Source organism: Monomorium pharaonis, chromosome 5 (assembly GCF_013373865.1).
Source record: "Monomorium pharaonis isolate MP-MQ-018 chromosome 5, ASM1337386v2, whole genome shotgun sequence".
Classification (NCBI taxonomy): domain Eukaryota; kingdom Metazoa; phylum Arthropoda; class Insecta; order Hymenoptera; family Formicidae; genus Monomorium; species Monomorium pharaonis.
Window position 1 is genome coordinate 15933155 of NC_050471.1, and position 26798 is coordinate 15959952.

The 26798-nt window shown below is 30.4% G+C and overlaps 1 protein-coding gene across 5 annotated transcripts in view; it reads right to left on the reverse strand.

Moving 5' to 3' along the window:
• The window catches only part of LOC105831621 (fumarate hydratase, mitochondrial), a 31540-nt gene extending 6600 nt beyond the window's left edge, over positions 1-24940 (reverse strand). For 3 of the 5 annotated variants that reach the window (XR_004963234.1, XR_004963233.1, XM_036286771.1), the window contains exons 1-6: positions 24723-24940; positions 22865-23002; positions 22575-22775; positions 18728-19010; positions 18385-18647; positions 11211-11345 (exon numbers count right to left, since the gene is read on the reverse strand). Coding sequence is in view for 3 of the 5 variants with exons in the window: in XM_036286771.1 (XP_036142664.1) it covers positions 11211-11345; positions 18385-18647; positions 18728-19010; positions 22575-22775; positions 22865-23002; positions 24723-24839 (1137 nt within the window). In the remaining 2 variants the exon portion in view is untranslated. Of the gene's footprint in view, positions 1-63; positions 306-10955; positions 11346-18384; positions 18648-18727; positions 19011-22574; positions 22776-22864; positions 23003-24722 lie in introns of those variants that run through there. The other 2 variants (XM_036286770.1, XM_012671863.3) reach the window with 2 other exon arrangements.
• Positions 24941-26798: the final 1858 nt, after the last annotated feature.

Sequence of the window (26798 nt, forward strand, 5' to 3'; positions counted from 1 at the left end):
AAATTAATTTAAAAAATAAAAAATTTTGAATATAAGAGATATAAAATAAAGAAGCTCTGCAAAGAACATAACAACTCATATATTCTCCATATATGCATATACATAAGTACATATGTATGCACACGCGCGCGCGCGTAAGTGCACGCATGTGTTTCTATTAAATAACTTTTTAGAAATTATTTCGGCCCAAGCATTTGTTCAGGTTTGACCCATTGATCAAATTGTTCCGCCGTTATTCCATGTTTCAACGCTGATTCTTTTAATGTAAGTTTTTCTTTGTGCGCATATTTTGCAATTGTAGCAGCCTATAAAAGAAAATTATACAAATTAATCCTTATGAAAATATTAATAATTTGTACATACTATGCATATACGATGTAAATAACGTATGCATGTATGACGTAAATAACGTATTACTTGTAAATTGTAAATTTTGTTATAATCACGATTTTAATTAAATAAAACAATATTATTTTTCACAATTATAACGTTTTTGTGTCACACTTTTTCTATAATAATAAATTTAAGAGTTACCATTTTGAATCCGTTTGTATAATAATAAATTTAAGAGTTACCATTTTGAATACCATTTTGACCATTTTCGGCATTGATCATATTCTATACAAAATAAATGCACACGATCAGAATATTCTACACAAATATATTGTATACAAAAAATTGTACGTGGAAAAACTGTGCACAAGAATAGCCTTGAATTAAAAATTGCACACGAATATATTGTGCGTAAAAAACTGTCCATATATCCGTGTGCAATTTTTAATTCAAGACTAATTCATGTGCACAGTTTTTCCATGTACAATTTTTTTGTGTACAATATATTTGTGTAGAATTGTTATGAGTGACACACTTATAATGATAAGGTGTCAGTAACACGATGACGTAAGTCGGTCAGCTGCAGTCAGCATCGAGCGCATCGCGCGAGGTTTCGCGCAATCCGCTCGACAATTAGCGCAATGCTCCTTAGACAGCACTTGCTGTCTAAGCAATAATTTGGAATACTGACCGATTTACGCCCTCACGCAATCCTCCCCTTCTTTCGATCCAACTACCGAATTATCGGATATATAAACCGGCGAAAGAAGGTGAGGATCGGGTCAATCCGAAGTAGACAAACTAAGACTACACACGACACTCTGCTTTGCGGGGTCGTGTATCGCCGAGATAACTTATTGTAAATATACAACCACGACACTCTGCTTTGCGGGGTCGTGGACAACGAGCTAATAGACGCGACACTCTGCCTTGCGGGGTCGCGATCTACCCATTGTAACTGAATACAAGAATAAAAGTGTTCAAGACAAATAACGGTGTATGTGACGAAATACCTTCCTCGCGAGATCTCTGGCAGCGATCCCAAATCGTACTCACAACAAAAGGTACAACAGAATATTCTGATCGTGTAATTATTTTGTGTAGAATATGATCAGTGCTCCATTTTCGTTTATGATCGTGCTCTTAATTTTCAACTAATATTCGCCCGCGCGTCTTAAAGAAGGATTCTTAAAGAAAGGCTATTTTTGATAAGTGCTAGTGTAAAAAAGAATAAAGGAAAGTGACATTTATTTTGTTCTGAAACGTTAAGAACATGGTTAGAATGAACAACGTTCAGATTATTTTACAATAGTCCTTTGACAATAAAAAGCATGTACGCATAATTTCATCTTATATTTTAGAAAGTATTTGACTGATTGTTTTAAAACTTGATGTAAAAGTAAATGTAATGCTCTTTTTCATTGTGGAGCCAAAAATTCCAAATTAAAAATGGCGGACCAAATATAGCCGCCGCAAAACGATCTAAAAATGCAAATATTGTTCAAAATATATAGTTATATTACAAGGGAGTTTAAAGGCACTCTTTTCAATTTTCTAAAAAAATTTCAAAATGACGGATCGAATATGGTTACCATTGAAATGATCAGAAATAAAAATATAATTCAATATTCATAAAACGTGAGTTTTTGATAATAATGTAAAAAACAGGAAAAAAAGTATAAAAAACAATTAAAAAGGATAAATAACGTTAACTGTATAGGAGAGCACGTTTAAAATATTCTATCTCGAATACGTGAAAAGAAACAAATAAAGACTGTGTACTAAAAAAATGATAACTGTTGAAACATCAAATAATAGATAAATAGCGCCAAACTAAAAGTCTGGCTTAGTATAATTAAAACATTCTAGTTAAATATGTAGAAGAAAGCAAATGAAAATGGTACAAATAAAGATAAATAATACTGTAAAGTACGCTTAAAAGATTCTACTTAAATGCGTAAAGAAAAACAAATAAAGATGTACACCAAAAAAATAACGACAGCTGAAGCTCCAAATAACGAATGCATGATGTTATTAGTCTGGTTAATATGAAATATATATTCTAATTGAATACGTAGAAATAATAAAGATCGTACACTAAAAGTGTAACGGCAAAATCACCAAATAATGGGTAAATAACATCACTAAATAGTGTAGCCTAATACATTTAAAATTCTATTTGAATACGTAGGAAGAATCAAACGTAGATCGTGCACCAAAATAACTATTAAAACATGAAATGCCTCATAGGTAGACTAGAATATTAAAAGCATGTTTTTTAAATCTGATATCAAAAATTCAGAACGCAAGTATCAGACACAACATGATCGACGCTAAAATACATAAAATATTCGAATCTAATCTGTAATGAGCTTTCAGTGCACACTCTAGAACGTAGTCCTAAGCCTGTCTAAGCAAGAATTTCTTAGACATGCACCATCTTAGAACATGTTATTTGAAATTCTGCGTTTTATTTACAACTCAATAAAAGGATTGTAAATATATTGTTAATATCATTTCTGTACATAGTATTGTTAATACCATTTCCGTACATAGTACAAGTAAAATGCAAATACATTGTAAATATTTTTTGTTTCACATAGTTTTAAAAGGATTTATATATATTATTTTTATATATTATTAATATCTTTTGTTCCAGTCTGACTGCTGCAGCAGTAGCCATATTCGATCAGTTATCTTCCCAGATAACACAGGGATGAACAGAAATTCCTAAAGAAGTCATTTTAATGAATACTTGGAGAAGTAGAAAAATGAATACATAAAGATTTCTTGAGGAATTAGGAACAATGAGTTCACATTGAAGTATTCCTTAAGAGTTCATTGTAATGAATACCTCGCGATTTCTTATTTGGAACATTTAGAGTATTCATAGAGAAATCATTTTAAAGAATACTTGGCGAAGTAAAAAAAGGAATACATAAAGAATTCTTGAGGAATTAATTACAATGAGTTCACATTGAAGTATTCCTTAAGAGTTCATTGCAATAAATACCTCGCAATTTATTATTTAGAATACTTTGAATATTTATCAGAAATTACTCGAGTGTTTGGATAATCTCAATTACATTTGTATAATTATATATCGCTTAATAAATGCTAATTTATACTTTTATACATGAAATGCGCTATATATAATTAACAAAACAATTAATATACAACTTAAGAGCGTGCTGATCTGCAACGACAGAGTGTCGCGTTCCGTTTCACGCATGATGTGCATGATGCAACATTTATCCTCGTTTGTGTTAACTATACATATGTTTCATCCTTCTGACAACATCTATTGTAATAATCTATAACAAATATGTATGCATAAACAAGAAGTGTTCATGGATCATCACGGGGCGTTAGGATGCGTACGGTCTTTGAAGTCAAGCAACGTTGGCGATGGTTGACCTTGGATGGGTGACCGTTTTTTCAGGTACAGGAATTAAATTTAAAACATGCTTTAACAGGTACGACTATGGCTTGGCTGAAACATGGTATAATCTTCTTCCTCTTACAAAATTAATCAACATTTTTTATTTTTTAAATTTTTCTGAGAAACGTTCCAATATTATAAAAATCTGAACATTTATCAGAAATCTTGAAAATAAATTTTTTAATTCCGTTTGAGATATCTACTTGGAGAAGTCCTAATGAATACTTTAAGAAGTTCTGAGGAATTCCAACAAATAATTCTATATGAATACTTTAAGAAGTTCTGAGGAATTCTAACAAGTAATTCTATATGAATACTTTAAGAAGTCCTGAGGAATTCGAATCATGGTGCATGTAACTTCTTACGTTATTGTTAAAGTATTCTTCTATGAATTCCTCAGGAATTACTGTTGAGAAAGGAAGACTACTTGAATTCTTTAAGAAGACACTGTGTTATCTGGGTTAAATTTGTTTTTTTACAAAATTGAGAAGAGTGCCTTCAAGCCTCCTTGTAATACGACTCTCATAGATTTTGAATATTTGCATTTTTGCAGCGTTTCGCGGCGATATTGAATCCGTCAGTTTGAATTTTGAAATTTTGGCTCCAAAATTAAAAAAAGCATACAAAATCTCTTTATACAAAACCCTTTTGCACCAAGTTTCATAAATACCAGTTAAATACTTTCTAAAATATAACAAGAAATTATGCATGCTTCCTGTCGCCAAAGGGTAAAATAAACTAAACTTCGCTCATTCTAACCACGTTCCCAACATTTCAGGATAAAATGTCACTTTTTTTTTTAAATAGTCCAAATAACAATTCTCTAATACGTTTTCACGTTTCATTAACAGGCCAAAAATGGCCTCTTTTTAATATCCTTCTTTACAAAACTAAAAAAATTAAAGAAAAATATTTTAAAATGTTCAAAATGCAAATAAAAGTTTCTATTAAATTTATAACTACAATAAAATTTATATCTATTTGAATCTTTAAAGTTACGCTATGAATGTATGCACAAGTATATTTGTGTAAAGTAAATGTTACATATTTAATATAATAATTGACATAAAGAAAGATGGTTTTATTGAATAACAATCTAACATGCTGCAAAATACGAACTTTCTAGTGTATTTTAAGTTGAATGTTTAAACAAACTCTCGTTAAAATATGTATCTAAAAACACTGCAAGATTAATTCATAGTTTTCAGATTTCATAACTGTGCTTAACTTAATCCAGAGGCAACGAATGAGGACGTAGCGGCCAATTTGTCTACGTATGAGCCGAATGCTTTGAATAATCGACTTATCATTAGGCTATGTTCTAATATTCACTAGTACTAAAAATAGTTCACATTACATACACTGAGTACGTTCGGGGAGACACTATTAACGCTACAAACGCTAACGCTATCTGAACTGTTCGTGGAGCCAATAGCGCGATAGTGATAGCGAGTTCCATGAACAGCTATAGCATAGCAAACGCAGTTACGCAGTTGGTTAGCCACTGCCAGCAATATTAACAAAATGTTTATATATATATATATTAATAATTATTTATGTAACTATGTTACTTATATTTATTATAATTTATTTCTAAATATATATAATATATATATAATACTTATTTATTTATATTTATTTTATATTAAATATTTTAATAATAATAAAATGATTATTAAACAATTAAATTTTTCAATGGAAATTGAAATTATTGAAGTTCACAAAATAAAAATTATTAAAGTTATTTATGATCTTATTAAATAAAGTTTTTAATTTTTAAATAAATTAAATAATAATTAATAAGTCCTATATATTACTCTTTAATTAAAATTATTTTATATGTAATAAAATAGAATAATTTAAACAATTTCCTATAAATTTTTATTTTGTTCCATTTTTCTATCTCAATTCAAAATCAAATTAATTAATTAATTTATATTTATTTTACATAATATTATATGTTTGAAGCTTTATGCTTAATATAATTTTTTAATGTAAATTTATGTTCTTTTGCACTATGTCGTATACTGTCGCTCTTGAATTGCATTAATTATTTAAACTAAAATTTTAAAATAATATATGATTACGTTATCAATTTAATTGATAATAATAATACTTAAGTCGTTTACATATTTGCAATTGGTACAGAAAAGGATTGCATTTTAAGACAAACAGTACATGCAGTGTAATGAATCAAAATAGTATATATTATTATATACATATTTTGATGAAAAATAATATTAAACTCAAAGATCCAGTCTTGATCACCTTGATAGAAATATATTAATGAAATATTTCACAGAAACTTTTTTATTTGATCCCTTTTTATTATTTATTAAGATTTATTAAAATGCATTAAAATTCATTAAAATTTATTAAAATTTATTAAAAATTAATATTTAACATTTATTAAAATTTATAAAATTTATTTATTTAATAAATAACAATGTAATAAAATAAATTTTATGAATTTTAAAAAATTTTAACAAATTTAAATAAGTATATATTAAGGAATTTTAATATATATTTTAATAAATTAAATAAATTTTAATGAAACTCTCTCTCTCTCTCTCTCTCTCTCTCTCTCTCTCTCTCTCTCTCAATGAAGAAAGATTTTTAGTTAAATATTTTCATTAGGACATATAAACAATTTCTTATTTTCTTCTTTCAAGATCACGCATAAATTTTCTCTAATCTTAAAAGAGAGATAGCACGTGATGTTTAAACAGACAATGGTGGGGATTGAGCCAAACGCTATCCATGCACTACCTCTAAAGCAGTAGCATGGATAGCGCGCGTTTATGACGTCAAACGCTACGGACAGTGACGTCATCATAATTTTGATAGCGCTATCCAGCGTCTCCGCGAACAGCGGTAGTGCTACGTAGCGCTGATAGTGAGCTCCCCGAACGCACCCACTATAGATTTTTAGCAGAGACATCAGAATGCAGTCATCTCTACTATCTAGCTTATATACAACAAACTAATGTACACAAAAACCCAGTAAGCAAGAAACATTGATCAACGTTTTTGAAACGTTAATTATAGAGAAATTTCTTAACATTATAACTTAATGTTTCATAAATATTTTTTAAATGTTACTTAATAATATTGCTGTCTTAATATTATCAAAATATTTTAAAGACATTTATTAGATGTTATTTAAATGTTTTTAAACAATATAACGGAACGTTTGATAAATATTTTTAAAATATTACTTAATAATATTGCTGTCGTAATATTATTAAAATATTTTTAAAACATTTATTAATATGTTTTTTAAATGTTATTAAACGTTATAACATAACGTTTGATGAATGTTTTTAAAATATTACTGAATAATATTATTGTCTTAATATTTTAAAAACATGAGTTACATCCGTGTTTTAAATGTTACTAAATATTATAACAATTTTGTAAATATTCTTAAAATATTAATTATTTAATACATAAAATCTAAACATTTAATAATTTTACAGACATAAATTAAAATAATTTTCATGTGTTAAATACAAATTATATTATCATATAAATTATGAATTTTTTATATTTTGCTCGTACATTTAATTATATTCATCTGTTATATAGGGAGTCCCAGAGCATACTGGTCACTGTTCATAAAAAGGTAGATGGGATCGAGACGAACATAAAAGTTCAATATTGTTGTGGGTTTGGTCTGCTAATAATCGAGATATAAATTTTTTAAATTATGCGAATGAGAGCGCGCCTTGCGCGCCGAAGGAAGGGCTCGAGCCGCTCGAGCCATAGCACGGCCTACTGTTTCAAGCATTGGCTGCCGGCGGCGGCGGGGGAAAGAAGGAGAAGCGTAGCGTCGTCGCCGTTCCCACGTCTCGCCGCACCGCGCCTAAGCTCGCGTCGATGGCTGCTACGCACACTCGCGATTACATGACGAGATTATGAATTATTAATAAAAATAGGACAAATTTAAATCGTAATAAGCTTTTGTAAATAAGAAAGTCGAAAGAGAGAAAGCGATGGAAACGTATGGAACCTGCAAATAATATAATATTTGCCGCATCAAATTCTCTCATCGTTTTTTATGGATTATTAAATTAACAAAGATTTATCACGATTGATTCTTTATACATTCTCCTTTCGTAACTATCTTATTAGAAAATTACGAAATGCACGAAATACTATCCCTAATATGCACTCTTTGTAAAATAACACGATAGAAAAATATTCACGTTTGATCTAACGACTTCAGGATAAATTATTCAATGCAACTTCTACGGTAATTATAGGTAATTAGAGATCAATGTTGTCAAGGTCACTCTCCTGAGTGATGTTACAATATAGAAAAGAACAGTAAGCTCACTCGGCGTCGGTGCCTTTGATCTCATGACTAAAAGATCCGCCATATTGCTGGTTGTGCGCGGATTTCAATCAATGGTGCAAATTTTCGACCGCCAGCACTAAGATGGTCCCCATTGGTAGGGACACGCACGATATACTTTGTCGCCATATTGTTGGTTGTGTATATCGTGCGCACAAGTCATGCGCAAGGGACGACCATTAGCACGATTTTCAGCAGAGTGAGCCTACTGTTCTTTCCTGTGGTGATGTTCAAGAAATTTTAGCTGGCGCTCGTGATTCGTTAAAAAGTTATTAACAAAAGTTTCATAAGTACAATACATGATATTTCTGCTTTACTTAAAATTACAAACCCATGTAGTGCTGAGAACGCGTGGGCGGGATGCAAGGAGAGGGCTTCATCTTTCCTCTACATCCCCGTATTGATTTTTCATATCATATATCGTATTTATGAAACTGTTTTTGTTAATAACTTTTTAACAAATCACGAGCACCAGCTAAAATTCCTCTTAAACATTATTCAGAAGGATGACCTTGATAACATATGTCAAGGTCAAGGTTATTGGGGATTGGGTCTCCTTTTGTTAAGGTTTACCATTTATCATATTTATGAAACTTTTTATGTAAATAACTTTTTAACAAATCACGAGCGACGGTTAAAATCTTTTGAAGGTCACTTAGGAGGGTGACCATCATAACATATGTTAAGATCAAGGTCATCGGGACGGGCTCCCCTGATCAAAATATTTACTGATTTGAAATTTTTTTAGTTAAAATATTACTCGTATAATACTAAAATTATTTATAAACAATTGTATTCAATGTACTAAAATTACATTAATTTGTTCATTGTTTAATATAAATACTTAAGTTACTATTTTCTATTAATATTTTATAATTACATAATTTTAGCTTTATAGAAGAACAGATATTTTTATTATTTAATAAAAACACATATTTTTATTAAATTATTTCGCGTGTTATTTCACATTTATAAAAATTAGTAAAAAACTTGTAAATCTATATTTATTTATAAAAATATTGTTTAACTGCACGTTTTATCTTTCTGACATCTATTAAACTGATCTATAACAAATATGCGCATTCATGAGCATCAGGTGTTCATGAATCATCATGAAGTGATAGGTAGCGTACAACCTTCGAAGTAAAGCAACATCGACGGTGGTTCACGATAGGTGACCCTTTTTTTGATCGCAGAAGTTAAGCAATACCAAATGCGACTATACTGGGATAAACGTGCTTGTTGAGAAACGTAAATTTAATTTTTTTCTTACATTATAATTATGTTATTTCAACATTTTCACAATGTTGTTTTAACATTTTCGTAATGTTAAAAAAATATAAATGCAATATTATTTATAATAACAATATTATTTATAATAAATTCGATAATGTTGAAATAACATTTGCAATGTTATTTCAACATTATCGAATTTATTATAAATAATATTGTTATTTGCAATGTTATTTCAACATTATCGAATTTATTATAAATAATATTGTTATTATAAATAATATTGCATTTATATTTTTTTAACATTACAAAAATGTTAAAACAACATTGTGAAAATGTTGAAATAACATAATTATAATGTAAGAAAAAAATTAAATTTACGTTTCTCGATAATGTTGAAATAACATTGCAAATGTTATTTCAACATTATCGAATCTTTCAAATTGAAGCCAAAGTTTATTCATAATGACGTATACAACGTTAAAAACTACATACTTGGAAACGTTATTATGTTAGTAGGTAACGTTATAATATCGTTGCAGCAATGTTTCTGTGCTTACTGGGAATATACTCACGGACGATATTGTGTGTATTAATTTACTATACAGGAAGTCTAAAAATTTTTGACATAGCACTTGCATAGAGGTAGAATGAACCAAACTGAGTAGAAAAGTCTACCATTTTGCAATTGTCGCAATAGTTAATGAGTTATTAATTAAGAAAGAATAGCCATTTTGCTCGGCCGCCAAATACTGACAAGCACGCGGCAGCGCGAGAAAAGATAAGACCGTCCAGCGAGCTTGAAACAACTTCCTAGCGACTGCGTACACGCGTCTCGCTGGACAATCTTATCTTGTCTCACGCTGCCGCGCGTTTTTTGGTATTCGGCGGTAGGCCGGGTAAAATAGCTATTCTTTCTTAATTAATAATTCGTTAACTATTGCGACAATTGCAAAATGGTAGAGGACTTTTCTACTCAGTTTGGTTCGTCCTATCTCTATATAAAAAATTTCCGCCTCTCTGTATATGTAATTGTACATGCATTCATATTACATGTACAGCATTTCTTTACATTTTTATAATGTAAAATTTATTAAATGGAAATATAGTGCTTATTTTAAGATTTGTTATCTTTTATTAAACTGTTTAAATAGTTATTTTGACATACATTTTAACAATATTTATTGTCGATTCTAAAATATTTCCCGGATAAATGTACATTTCCTTTTCATCTCAATCTCAAATAAGAAAAACACATTTCATAAATTCTCATTAAGGCCAGAAAATGATTTATGCACTCCTTTTTTAATAAAAACCTATAACTTATTTGCATTTTGAGTATTTTAAAATTAAAAACACTTCTCTTATAATTTTTATGATCTTGCAAATTTAAAATAATAAAGTTTTTACACATATTGTTTTTATCAATATTATATAAAAAATAAATTTTTTAAATTTGATCTTGTTTTAGTATTTAAAAAATCACAAAAAAGTAATAACAGTAACAAGATATTTTTAAAAATTAACTTTTCTAATCCTCCTCACATTCCATTCCATACTGATTCTTAAAATATATGAATTTATAAATACCTTATCATAACCAATATGTGGATTCAAGGCTGTAACAAGCATTAAACTTTCGTTCACGTTCCTTTTTATATTCTCAATATTTGGAACAATGCCCACAACACAATTTTTTGCGAACGAGGAGCAAGCATCACCTAACAATCTTGCAGATCTCAAAGTGTTTGCACACATAATTGGTTTAAACACATTAAGTTCAAAGTGACCGTTGCTACCACTAACACTTATTGCCACATGATTACCCATTACTTGACTACACACCATGGTCATTGATTCGGCTTGTGTAGGATTTACTTTCCCAGGCATAATAGAACTTCCAGGCTCATTTTCTGGAAGAGATAATTCTCCTAAACCGCATCTAGGTCCACTTCCAAGAAATCTAATGTCATTTGCAATCTGCAGATTATACATAAAAGATATCAGAATGTTGATTAGTATAATATAACATGCAATTTTTAATAACATATTCCATATGGTATAGGACTTTGAAGTAACATTGCAATTTTATGTATTTTAATCCAATATTTCAGGACAAAAAATTGTTAAAATATAGATATGTAATAGAATTTTAATAATGTTGCAGTAATATTTTAAATATCATGAAAATAAACTGCTATAAAGATTTTAAGTATAAATATTGTATACGCGTACACATTTTCTAATTCATCAAGTTCACACGCAATTTTCTATAAGTCAAAATTGAGGAACGATCAACGACAGCAAATCTTGATATTGTATCAATAAAATATACCGGAATGAAGTACAAAACATTTTGCAAACTACTGATTTTTCAACATCTTAATACTTTCATATATATAACACTGTTCGACAAAATTTGATTTTTTTTGTAACACGAATGCGAATAGTCATTTCCGATGTATTTTTGCCTGCTGAACACGAATCCGTTGTCAAAAGTTGGTTATCACGTCACAATTTCGAAAAAAAACGGCGTCAAAGGAGCTAAAAATGACTATTTCGAGAGTTTTCAAGACGTTATAATATTAGCACTAAGTCCTTTTAACAAATTTTGTTAATATCCTTCAAAAATATCAACTTTTAGCTTTAAAATACACTTTGTTTTGTTTCGATATGATTTTTTACTGCCAAGATATCTGAACTTTTGTGCACTTAGATTACGGACGGATCACTGTCCGACAAAATTTAACTTTTTTTTGTAACACAAATCTAAATAGTCATTTCCAACGTATTTTTGCCTACTGAACACGAATCCGTTGTCTATCGCATTTGTGTTACAAAAAAAGTAAAATTTTGTCGGATAGTGATCCGTTCATAATCTTAGTGCGCAAAAGTTCAGATATCTCGGCAATAAAAAATCATATCGAAATGAACGAAAATGCATTCTAAAGCTAAAAGTTGATATTTTCAAAGGACAATAACAAAATTTAATAAAAGAATTTAGTGCTGGTATTATAACGTTTCGAAAACTCTCGAAATCATCATTTTTAGCTCCTTTGACGCTGTTTTTTTCAAAATTGTAACGTGATAGCCAACTTTTGCCAACGGATTCGTGTTCAGTACGCAAAAATACGTCGGAAATGACTATTCGCATTCGTGTTACAAAAATAATGTCGGATAGTGTAATTAGAAAAATTAAATATTTTTTAAATGTGTAATTTAATTTTAACAAATCACCATCCTTTAATTATCATTCTATAACAAAAAATTGTCCTTTTAAATATTTTTTAAAATTTTGTTTTCTTCAAATTATGTAATTTTTGTCTAAAACAGTTTTAAATAATGCTTTATTAAAATATTTAACTGTTCCAAGACTAACACTGTATATTATGCTGCAATATTAAATCGTAATTCTACATTACAATAAAAAAATTTTGTAGAGAAAAGGCACCAAATTTGGAAGTTTCCTAAATTAAAAGCCCCTTATTTCTCGGAAATAAACATCGCACTATACAAATACCAATAAAAATATGATCCGCTTGGTTAATTAAAGAAATAAAAATTCATACTTCATATATTCATGCCCTTTTTACATAAAATCTGTTAAAAACGAATGTCAAAAGCAAGTTTTATCTGCATAATTTTCACTTGTAAATTGAACAGTTTAAACAATAGTGAGTGTATTATCAATAACATTACCATCATTTCACATGTTTGTAGGTTCCTAAAACTGTTTTTGTTTATTTTTCTCTTTTATATTTATTTTGTAGTGCAGTTGTAAACATAAAGTTGTATGTGCGTAAATTGGGACACTCCGTGAGATCAGAAGTCTAGTAATGATAACTGTTACTATGCCGTGACCGTAGTCTAGCCAAGCCGTGATCATAACTTTAATATATAACCTATATGTATAATACCCTAAGAGCCAGTTTCACAAATGTCAGTTAACTGCTAACGGGAGGTTAATCAAATACCTATCTTTCTCTATATTATTATCTAAAGAGAGACAGAAAATCTATTAACTTACCGTTAGCAGTTAACCGACGTTTGTGAAACTGGCCCTAAGGGCCGGTTTCACCATCTCCGATTATCTTAACCGACCGATTATTCCATCGGAATTGATCAATCGCATTTGTTAATTTAACTTAACGACAAATATGGTTGGTCAATTCCAATGGAATAATCGGTCGGTTAAAGTAATCGGAGATAGTGAAACCGGTCCTAAATGTTTCGAGGCGTGATTTCACGAGAGATAATAGACAAATCGAAAAAAAATGCTTCTTAGACAAACCTAACGGAATAACATAAAATAGAACTACGCGATTTAAGTAAAATATATGAATCAATAAAATGTAACATTAAGAAGATGCTAAAATACCCGTCAAACTTAATCAGAATCGATAATGTAGAGTCATTCTCGCATATCATATTATTGTATATTAACAAAATTTCGTATATATTTCTTTTGTAAATTCAGAAAACTTTTTCCAGAATTAAAGTACACGTATAAATATCATTATATGAACTGGATTTTAGACCAATAATAAACAAAATGTTTTTCAGGCCGGTATTCATAGTCGAATCTTATTTAAAGATCGTCTCAAGCAATGTCTCAAGATGCTAATATGGCTCTGTGATTGGCTGATGACATCTTAAGATAGTACTTAAGATGATTTTAAATATAAGATCCGACTATGAATACCGGCTTCAGAGTGCTCTTTTTCTATATCTGAATTTGCAGTTATAAAAATTTATTAAAACTAATCCTTTTTCTAGACTTTTAATCGTAGTTTCAATTGCATGATATTTTTCGTATATGTTATTCCTAGAGAAATACGGTTCCATTTTGTATAAATATATACTGTAGATTTTGTACTAACAAGGGACGTGCACAAAGTGATAATCGCGAATGGATATGTGTTATATATCGTTCAAAAGGTCTTGTCAAGTAGAGTTTATGTGTGCAGTATTTCGCTTGAATGGTGCCTTTAGTGGGCGCTATGCGCAATGTAAGTTATATAACTATTTAGGTTTCTATAAAAACTAATTGGAGTTTTTGCAAAAATAGTATCAAATAAAATGTTTACTAGTATAGTTAGTTGCACAAGTTTTATTTAAGATATTTTATTTAATTCAAGATAAATTGCATTTTCTATTTTATTTTAAAAGTACAAAAGGGTGAACTTCTGTATAGGTCGGACCCTCGATTTTTTTGAAACTACGTATTCTTACGTATTTTGGCACGCTGATTACGAATATGATAATGAAAATTGGCGCAAATTTAATTTTTATGGTAAAAATCATAAAAATCACGGTTTTTTTCATTTATTTCCGTAAACAATGGAAATTTTTAAAAATATGTTAGATGAAAGTTGTAGATCTAATTGAAATACACATTTTATGTTCTATTGATTTTTGCCATAAAGACAATAGTTTTTGAGAAAAATGACGTTAAATGTTCAAAACTTCATAAAATTCATTTAACACAATTCGAGTTTTATTAGTTACTTAATAATGGTTTTGTTAGTTAATAATGGAAGGGGGTGCGGCAAAGTCTGTTTTCTGTATTACATGAGTTTGCGACCTTCCACGTGTTACGAGTTTACTTAACCCCCCCCCCTCTCGCCTTGTTTACAAAGCAAAACGACGTCCACGTTTGTACTGTACCACATGGGTTTGCGACTTTAGATTTGAAATTGTAGTCAAATAATGACTTCAAATTGTTCGGGTTAATTTAGGAAAAAATAAGGGGAAGGGGTGCAGAAGAAGGGGCGGAGCTTCTCCCCGTCCACGCGTTTTCAGGTGCAGAAAACACGTACAGAAAACACATGGACAAAGGAGGAGCTTTGCACCTTTTGATAATACTACAATTAACTAATAAAATTCGAATTGTGGTAGATATGTTTTATGATGTTTTGAACATTTAACGTCGTTTTTCTAAAAAACTATTGTCTTTATGATAAAAATTAATAGAACATAAGATATGTATTTCGATGAGGTCTACAACTATTATCTGAAATATTTTTTGAAATTTTATTATTTACCGAAATAAATAGAAAAAACCGTAATTTTTATGGTTTTTGCCATAAAAATCAAATTTGCGCCAATTTTTACTATTATATTCGTAATCAGCGTGCCAAAATACATAAGAATACGTAGTTTCAAAAAAATTGGATCTCCGACCTATACGGAAGTTTATCCGTACAGAAAGTCCAAAAAGTTATTAGCAATAAGATACTTTAATATAACATAAATTGCACTTATTTTATCCTATTGTTAATAACAAAAATAAAGAAAAAAGATGTTGCTAGCGGTCGAAATACAGTTTCGGCGTGGGAGAGCCAACCTAGGTTTATAACTTACATTGCGCATAGCGCCCTCTAAAAGCGCTATTCAAGCGAAATATTGCACACATAAACTCTACTTGACAAGACCTTTCGAACAATATATAACACATATTCATTCGCGATTATCACTTCGTGCACTTCCTTCGTAAGCAAATATTGCCATCGAGTGACAGCTCTACGTTCCAAAAATATTTTTTTTTTAATTAAATCGACCATACTTCACTAGATTTTGGTGCGTACTTTAATTCTGAAAAAGAATTTTGCGATTCTATAAAGTGAATTAAAAGATTAGTTAAAATAAAAAATGTCGATGAAACGGACGACTTTAGGATCTTCTTAAGAAGATGCTGGTGTCGTCTGTTTTACGGATTGAACGCTAATTATTTTCGGATATGCTTTGCTCTTAATTGATTTATAGAATTGTAAATCCTTCTCCAGAATTAAAGTATAGACAATAACAAAGAGTGGGTAATTACAATTTTACGTGAAAAACAAAAAATTAGAAAATTATACTTTTTTGCAGCTGTCTCATGACTTTAATCTGCAGCACTAAGTTTTAAAGACTCTATACGTACAAAATAACTGTTATGCACCCTTGTCATTACAAAGATTAATAATGTGCTTTTAGAAATAAGCTAGAAGCTTTGGTATAAGAGAAGAGATGTACTTTAATTCTGGAAGAGAATTTCTGGTAATTATTTAATTTAGAACACCGCGCCGATGACCTTGACCTTGACATATGTTGTCAAGGACATGATCTTGAGTAACTTTTCCTTATAACCCAATTGGCGGTTATTGTTTATTAAAAAGTTATTAACGTTATAATAAAGTTTTATAAATACGATAATGATGGTTTGTTAACTTTAAGTAACGACTTAAGTAACGACTTTAAGTAAAACAGACATTATCGTATTTATAAAACTTTTCGTTATAACGTTAAAGAGAAGTTATTAACGTCATAACAAAAAGTTTTATAAATACGATGTCTGTTTTACTTAAAGTAAAACCCAACCCAGATAGCACAAAATATTATCATAAATATTTATAAATATTTTACAAATTTATTTTTAAAAAATATTTTTTAAAGATTGTATAATTATTTTCATAAACCATTTAGAAATGATACAAAACTTATTATCAACAATATATAGAATATATTTTTAAAATGTACTGAAAAATATTTATGGTATATAAACTTGAAATATTTTTTATTTTCTTTGATAATAATGGTATAAATATTTGTTTTAAATATTTTTATAAATGTCTATCATATTTTTTTTATACCTGACAAACTCGGACATAAAAATATGTACAAAATATTTATCATAAATATTTTTCCTTATAAACATTTTATAAATATTTTATATTTTGTGCTATCTGGGAAACCCATGTGGTGCAGAGAACGCGTGAGCGGGGACAGGGAGAAGGCTTTGCTCTCCCCCTACATTCCCGTATTAATTTTTATAAAGGACGCATTAAATAATAGATTTTCGGTAAAAATGCCAAATAGGGGCATTATTTGGAATATAAAGGCCCCAATGACCTTGAACTTGACATATGTTGTCAAGATCATAACCCTGAGTAATGTATGAAGTTTTAGCCGTCGTTTATCGTTTATTAGGAAGTTATAAACACAAGAAGTTTTATAAATTACGTGTAATTTTCCAAAACTACATGTTTATAAAGATCACGTTTTGCACAAAAAGTCGTGAAGTTATATGGTATAGAGAATGCGTAGGAGGGGGAGGAGCTCCGCTACACCCCCTCCCCGTAATTTTTTTTAACTCTAACACAACCAATTTTATTGTCGCTATTTGGATAATACGAAAACATTGGAAATCGACAACGTGGATCTTGTTTGGCGTAGAAAGTCATAAACCCATGTGGTACAGTACAAGCGTTTATTAATATTACGGTAAAAGTGTCAAATGGTTTGCGACTTTCCACGCCAAACAAGATCCATGCTGTTCGTTTCTAATGTTTCGCATTATCCAAATAGCGACAAAAAATTGGTAGGATTAGAGTTAGGAGAAATTACAGGGAGGGAATGCAGGAGAAGCGGTGGAGTCCTTCCCCCGTCCACGTTTCCTTTTACACATCCTCCCGTGTGCGTGTGTGTTGTTCTATTCTACATATTTTTCAAACTTGATTTGTTAATAACTTTTTAACGAACAATGACCGCCGATTAAGTTATAAGGAAAAGTTACTCAGGATCATGTCCTTGATAACATATGTCAAGGTCAAGGTTATCGGCGTGGTGTCCCCTAAACTAAATAATTATGAAATTTTCAAATCTATTAAAGAAATATATATGAAATCTCATTAATGATGTGCACGAATGACTACATTATCGACTCTGATCAAGTTTGAGAGGCAGTCCAGCATCCCCTTAATACTTTGATCGTATAGGGGTTTTAAATTAAGCGCCCATTTCGTCAGATGCCCTTTTTGACATATATCACAAAAACAATTATATAAAAAATACGAAACAGTATTTAACAAATTACTATAATATTTCATAGAAAATACTTTCAAATTTAAATTAGTATTTTCAAGTGTTTTTACCATTATTTAATATAGTCCAAAAACGAAGTGGTATTTTCCAAATTTGGTACCTTTCTTTTAATATTTTTGCAATTATTCTGTGTTATATGGAATTTATCAATGCCTACTTTCATAAGAGAAACGGCCACTGTATTAAAAGCGCCATGTACTTCAACAATTGCATCATGCGCAGCTAGAGCTTCGAATTTATTTGGTGCACAGACAAACGGTAAACCAGTAAACTCCGCAATTTTCGCAACTGCCTTTTCTGAAAAACCCTTTCGCGTGTTTAATCCAGTTCCAACTGCTGTACCACCAAGAGCTAATTGATACAATCTTGGGAGTGTATCTTTTATTCTTGCAATACCATATTTGACTTGTGTGGCATATCCTGTGAAATGTTTTAATACATATATTTTGTAAACTATTCAAATCAAAACAGTCTAATTAAAACAGTGTAGATATATAAACCTGAAAATTCTTGACCCAACGTTAGTGGTACCGCATCCTGAGTATGTGTTCTACCAATTTTTATAATGCCTTTCCATTCGTCTGCTTTTTCTTTCAATGCTTTATTTAATTCCTCCAATCCTGGAATTAACACTTTATGAATCTCCAAAGCAACAGCTATATGCATGGCTGTTGGAAACGTATCATTGCTGCTCTGCGACATGTTAACATGATCATTTGGATGTACTGGTTTTTTTGAGCCAAGTTCGCCACCAAGTATCTCAATCGCACGATTAGCAATAACCTAAATATTTTAAATATATTCTGTTAAATAAAATAGTTATATATAATTATTATCTCGTTTCACAGTATAATTTTACAGAATAAAAAAAATGTTGGACTTGGTAAAACGATTCAAAAATAAAATTTTTCAAAGAAAAGTTGAAGAATAAACAATAAATGAAATTTAAAAAAAATTTTTTAATTACAAAAATTATTGCTATTTAAACAAAATAAGATATTAATTTTTTACATAATATAATTTTCCTAGCTATTTTGCATATAAAAATATTAGAAATTATTAAAAAATTTATAGTTTAATTTTATATTTTTTTCTTAGTATTTTATTCTTAATATAAAATAGAGCATTTAAAGCATTACAAATAATCAACCCTGAAACAATGTATTATAGCAAAATCGCAAGACGCACACACATATATACATATACATACGCACACACACACGCACGCACGCACGCACGCACGCACGCACGCACACACGCACGCACGCACGCACGCACGCACGCACGCACGCACGCACGCACGCACGCACGCACGCACGCACGCACGCACGCACGCACGCACGCACGCACGCACGCACGCACGCACGCACGCACGCACGCACGCACGCACGCACGCACGCACGCACGCACGCACGCACGCACGCACGCACGCACGCACGCACGGCACGCACGCACGCACGCACGCACGCACGCACGCACGCACGCACGCACGCACGCACGCACGCACGCACGCACGCACGCACACACACACACACACACACACACACACATGTATATGCATATATATATATACACACACGCGCAAAAAAAAAACTAAACAAAATTTTTGACCAATTTTTAGGCAATATTCAAAGTGATGCAACTTTGCGAAAAATCATACAAATTACATGTACTTTTTTTAAATTAAAGAGCAAAGACTCTACTTTGAGAATCCCTACACAAAAGTTTGATTTGTTAAGTGCGAACCTTTTGTATCGCATGAAAACCAAACACGTGTTTTTTAATTGAAAAAAGTAAAAGTTTGTTATCATTTTGCACAAGTTTCTCATTAAAATCTTGCTAATATTAATTCAGATTCTTAAAGTTCATTCTTTTCTAAGCAATTAAAAAAAAAACAAAAAAACGTCGATACAATGTTTTTTGTTGATTGCACGCTAGTTTGAAATTTGCACTGCATTTTAAAGTATTTTAGCGAATAAATACGGTATTTTTTGAATATCAATATGATATTGCACATTAATTTTATTCGTGTTTAACTCAATCATACCGCCGTCATCAAAGTGACCCGATCTGCACCGTGGAAAATGACGATCGGATTTTGTACATCATAATGTGGCCCTAAAAAGGCTGATTTTTTAAAATAAAATTTGAACTTTTACTTTTTATGTATGAGTATGTGTATATGTATGTTTACGTGTACGTGTGGGTTTATGAGTATAGATGAATGTGATCTTCTGTTGACTTCAGTGAAATTGGTGCATCAGCTATCCGTTATATTCAGATCAGTAAGTACAATTTCCACCGATGAATTTCAGAGCCACATAATGTACAAAATCCGATCGTCATTCTCCACGTGGTGCAGATCGGGTCACTTTGATGACAGCGGTATAATTGAGTTCAACACGAATAAAATCAATGTGCAATATCATATTGATACTCAAAATTCATGATATTCAAAAAATACCTAAAAAGGCAGCAAATGAGAAACATATTGTGTCATTGCCAATACTGTTAACAGATATTCAGCAAATATTTAGCAACGTCTGTCATCAGAATACATGATAAAATAATAGTAAACTAGGAGCAAATTTATTGAAAGTATTGATGACAGATTGACGACAAACACCAAAGTGCAAACAATGTCAGCAAATTGCCTGTAGAAATGCAACAGTATTTGTGTGTCAAAGTAAGCGACAGATTGATACCAGAAACGCAGCAGATCTGTCGAAATGTCTAATTGGCAATAAAAAGTGCGGCACCGTTGATAGGCGGCCTACTCTCTCGGGAGTAAAATGCAGTTAATTCGCTACATAAAAACCACTCGCAGTGCGACTAAAGTAAGCAAAAATTACCTTCCTCCGCTGCGGCTGCGGAGGTGTCCGATGTGGCGCAAAGACCACATTAATCCTCTAGAAGTTTCATATTGAGTCCATTCTATATCCTCAAGATATGAGAGGTCAAAGTTTGCATTCTGCAACGCTACACAGCACACAAAAAAAGAAAAGTGGTCGGTCTCTGGATCCCCACTAGTGAATCTCTATGTATTTTGACGTGCTGAACACGAATCCTGTATCAAAATTGCTTCATCACCTATCCTTTTTTTAAATTAAAAAAAATGGCCTAAAAAACTCTGAAAATCATAATAATTCGCTATACACGGAAAATAGTGATGGGGCAATTCTGACACCAGATTTGTGTTTAACGGCTCCAAATACATAAAGATATCATATTCTGGTCCGTGATACAAACCTTTATTTGTAGGTACCTGTGCTACACCACACCAAAAAAAATTGATCTGTATCACAGATCAGACCATGTTATCTTTATGTATTTTAAACCACTAAGCACAAATCCAGTGCCAGAATTGCTCCATCACCCACTATTTTCCACATGCAGCAAAATTATTACAATTTTCAAAGTTTTTTGGGGCCATTTTTTATTTTAAAAAATAGGTAGGTGATGGAGCAATTCGGATACCGGATTCGTGTTCAGCACGTCAAAATACATAGAAACTGACTAGTGGAATCCCAGATCACTTTTTTTTTATGTGCCTGTGTAGCATTGCAGAATGCAAACTTTGACCTCTCATATCTTGAAGATAAAGAGTGGGCTCAATCTAAAACTTCTAGGGGATTAATGTCTTATATAACTATTGTTATATAACTATTGTTTAGCACCAAATTCAAGTCGGAATTTAAGAATAGTGAAAGAAGCAATTTTTGGTCTCATTCTTTATTTGGCACACAGTTCAATGAACTTTGAAAGGAAATATAAAAAATATAAACCACACAAAAAAATATAAACATGAAGATCCAGTTATGGCTGGAAAAGATTCATCCTTAATTAGTTGTGTTTTCCCATACCAATTTATATTTTTTTCTTATTAGATATATTTTAACTTTTCTACTAATTCTACTTTAACATTTTTGTATGTAAAATAACCAGAAAGATCAAATTATCACAAGCCTATCATTCTATTAAAAAATGACATAATTTTTGTGTTAAAAATACATGTTAGAATAAAGTACAAAATATCTTGTAAATTAATTATTTTTCGATAATTCTACTTTAACATTTTTGTATGTAAAATAACCAAAAAGATCAAATTATCACAAGCCTATCATTTTATTAAAAAATGACATAATTTTTGTGTTAAAAAACTAATTTTTTTAAATTTTTACTATAAAACATTTAAGCCTTTTTTTCTCAAATATCTTGTTTTCAAAATATGTTATCAATGCAACATTTTTTTCTCACCGAGTTTAGTATAATATTGTTAAAATTAGCATATATATAATAACATTGGATATATATATATATATATAATAAAATTAGCATATATATAACCTCATTGACATTCATATGAGTTTGCGTGCCAGATCCGGTTTGCCAAATAATTAAGGGAAAATGGTCATTGTATAACTTCCCACTTATTACGTCATCTGCTGCCTTGCTAATGGCATCAGCAATTTTAGGATCTAAATTATATTCTTTATTTACTTCTGCTGCAGCTTTTTTTAATATGCCCATTGCTGTTATCAACCTGCACTAAAAACAGTCACTGATTAATTTAAATGCAAGAAAAGAGGAGAAAATGCATTAATTTAACAAATTAATGTTTTAAATTTATTGCTTACAGGCATACGTTCAAACGTATCACCGATTGGAAAGTTTATCAATGCCCGAAGAGTTTGGGCACCATAATATTTATCTGCAGGCACCTTCAATTCTCCAAATGTATCTCTCTCGATTCTATAATTTTTACATTCCTGTTCCTGTATGTATAAAGTATGCAATTACATTCGTATTGAGATGTACAATACTAAAATATATAATATATTAAAAATTATATATAATATGTATTTATATGTATTATATATATATATATATATATATATACATATAATTGTTATAATATATGTATATAAAATTGCTACATAACAAGTATTATTTTAATTTAGAAAATAAATCCCAAGTGGTAACAGTGTTAATTCTTCTGTAAAAAAATATTACAAAAAATTTTGCAAATAAAATAAAATTTATATGCATTGTATATTGATAAAATACATAACAAATATTAAATTATATTTAACATCTGTACATCTTGTCAATATGCACAATAAAATAATAATTATTACCATTTTCAATGTATTTGAAAGCTGCATAAAAAGAATTTATCTAACAATAGTTGTGTTATATATAGAATATAGTGGAATCACCATATGTAGTAATATTTACTTATAGAGAAACACCCATTTCTAAATTAAACAATTTTTGTCTTCTTTTTAATAAATTCTTAAACCATAGAGATTTTCTATGGAATCTATATATATATATATATATATATATATATATATATATAAATTAATTTATATATTTTGTATACAATAGTTTGAAATTAAAAATAGTTTACATGATATTTTATATTATATTTTGACAAAATATAAAATATATCAAAAAATATTTTTCGATAATTTTATTCTTATTATTATTTATTATTTTTATTATTTATTGTTATATATTATTATTTATATTATATTTATACTATATATTTTTACTATATAGATTTATATTATATATTATCATTTTTATACATATAATAATGAGGTAAATTGATACAAATATGAATAAAAAAAGATAATAGATTTGCAGTACATAATTGTAAATTTTTTAAATTGCAAGTATGCGTTTTTTATATTAATTGTGTCATTTTATCAATCCGTACGTATGAATGAAATTATCAAAATAAATTCATAAAAAATCAAAACTTTCAAAAGTATTTTGTATCAAAATAGTATATAAATATTTAAATGGATAATTTTATATGCAAAATATATTAAAAAAATTTTTTTAATAGATTTGATGTTTAAATCTCAAAAGTGACTTCATTTAAAAAAACAAATGTAACCATATGGTTGTTCGCATATTAAGTTACGTAATATTATTGTGCAACTTTTGTATTTTCAGGCTTAAAGATATTAAAGATGGTAGGAATTACTATCTTAACTCTGTCTTATATATATAAAGCATAACTAAAACTGTTCACCATTATTAAAATTATGTAAGATATAATCAGATGTAGCTTCTGGCACGTCAACAGAAAAACTGAAAGTCACTGGAACTCAACTGAATCTTTTATCTCTATATATATAAGAATGTATGCAGATGTGTGTATAGATGATAAACAATACGAGTACGCAAAATTTACATATAAAAAACATTGTCTTAATAACTGTAATAACTGTTATCTATTCAGAAAATACTATTTGGAAACATACTTATTTTATATAATATCATATAACAAATCATATGTATAATTTTTATTTGGCATAAAAAAATTGACACTATAGTTTTATCATAAATCTCTAATAAAAATAATAAGATAAAAACCAGTAAAAATCTTGAAAAATTTTAAATATAAAATTATATTACATAAATATGAGATATATAACAAAGTAACAAGATTAAAATATTTGTTACGATGTGTATATGTACCTTGGTCATAGTAAGTGACGAAGTTGATAAATATAACTTTAATGAAGAATAAGCCGACAATCTTTTCAATTGGCGTAAACCATAATTAAAATAATGGTATTTCAATACGTTTAACATTGTTTTCAAAGTTCTGACAATCTGTGTCTTCTCCCAAATATATTAAAGCAGAGAAAAGCCTGAGAGCGGCCACCGTGGCCTTTTTCGTGCGACCGAAATGTGAATGTAGCATCAGCGCCAAACGTGGATATAGAACTACGTACCACATTCACTTTTCGATTCTGTCAATAAAATCGTTCGTTTGATGTGCGCACACCACACATGTGCGCAATGCTGGTTGTGTTCCGTGCTATGCGGACAAAATGTCGGTAATAAAGTTATTGATTTTTCCTAATGTGTGCGAGCGAGAAGATACAAGGGGTGTGTTCGAGGAGACGCTATTAGCGCTATCAGCATTAGTTTATCCTTGTTTTACTTTTAATGAGTAATGAAGATGGACTGATACTGGTAGCGCTAATAGTGACCTAGTTTACACCAAGCACTTGGTACGAGTATCAAAGCTCAACGAAGTTAGCCCCCCCACTTTGACTTTTCTTAATTTTCTTTTTACCAATCGTTTGGTGGTCGTTTGGTAGTGTTTGGTACCGTATTCCAAACGTTTGGTGGTTCCTCGTTTTTTCAGGAAATCAAAAACAAATTTTGGTTCTTCTGTTAGCCCCCCCACTTTGACTTTTCTTAATTTTTTTTTTACCAATCGTTTGGTGGTCGTTTGGTAGTGTTTGGTACCGTATTCCAAACGTTTGGTGGTTCCTCGTTTTTGCAGAAAATCAAAAACAAATTTTAATTCTTCTGTTAGCCCCCCCACTTCGACTTTTCTTAATTTTTTTTTTTTTCAATCGATTGGTCGTCGCTTGGTGATGTTTGGTACCGTATTCAAAACGTTTGGTGGTTCCTCATTTTTTCAGAAAATCAAAAATACATTTTACGCGACTGACCAATCAGGAAGCTCGTTTAAAGGCAAACATTGGGTCTGTTCACATTGCTTTCAACGCCCGGATACATATTTATCTCGTTGTACATGGCAACCTATGTATATTGCAAGCAAAGTAAAGTCTACATGGGTTTGCGACTTTCCATGCAAAAGATTAATAAGATCTTTATACTTTCACGCATTTTCGTATGCATTTGTATCATAATATATTATATAGTTACTAGAAACCATATGTAAAAACTGCTTGAATTTGAGCATTTAATATACCATTAAAATACAAAGGAATCATTACAGATACACATACATTTTAAATTCGCGCCTTTATTTCATGCACCCATGACCACCGAGAATGCGTATATGGCCGCAAAGCATGTACGTATAACCGTAGAGCATGCGCACATGGCCGCGGAGAGTGTCATGTCGCTACATTTCGTCGATGTGACATGTTACATGTACCAAACGATCACCAAAAATCGCCTTATTACGATGTGCAACTAAGGTGTAGTTACATTGTAAGAAAATGGACCAATCCCAATCAAGTATTGTGTTGTCCGGAATTTTATGTGTAATGGCCTTTAGGACAACGCGCTCGAATCGGGTGTTGATGTTATTTAACGCAATGTTGAGATAGTAATTAATGTTATGATAGTAATTAATAGGTTTGTTCGCGTTGCTTGAAATCCTCAAAAATGTTTGTACACTTGAAACGAGATAAATATATATCCGGGCGTTGGAAGCAATGTGAACAGACCCAATGTTTGCCTTTAAACAAGCTTCCTGATCGTTCAGTCGCGTAAAATGTATTTTTGATTTTCTGAAAAAACGAGGAACCACCAAACGTTTTGAATACGGTACCAAACATCACCAAGCGACGACCAATCGATTGAAAAAAAAAAGTAAGAAAAGTCAAAGTGGAGGGGGCTAACAGAAGAATTAAAATTTGTTTTTGATTTCCTGCAAAAACGAGGAACCACCAAACGTTTGGAATACGGTACCAAACACTACCAAACGACCACCAAACGATTGGTAAAAAAAAAATTAAGAAAAGTCAAAGTGGGGGGGCTAACAGAAGAACCAAAATTTGTTTT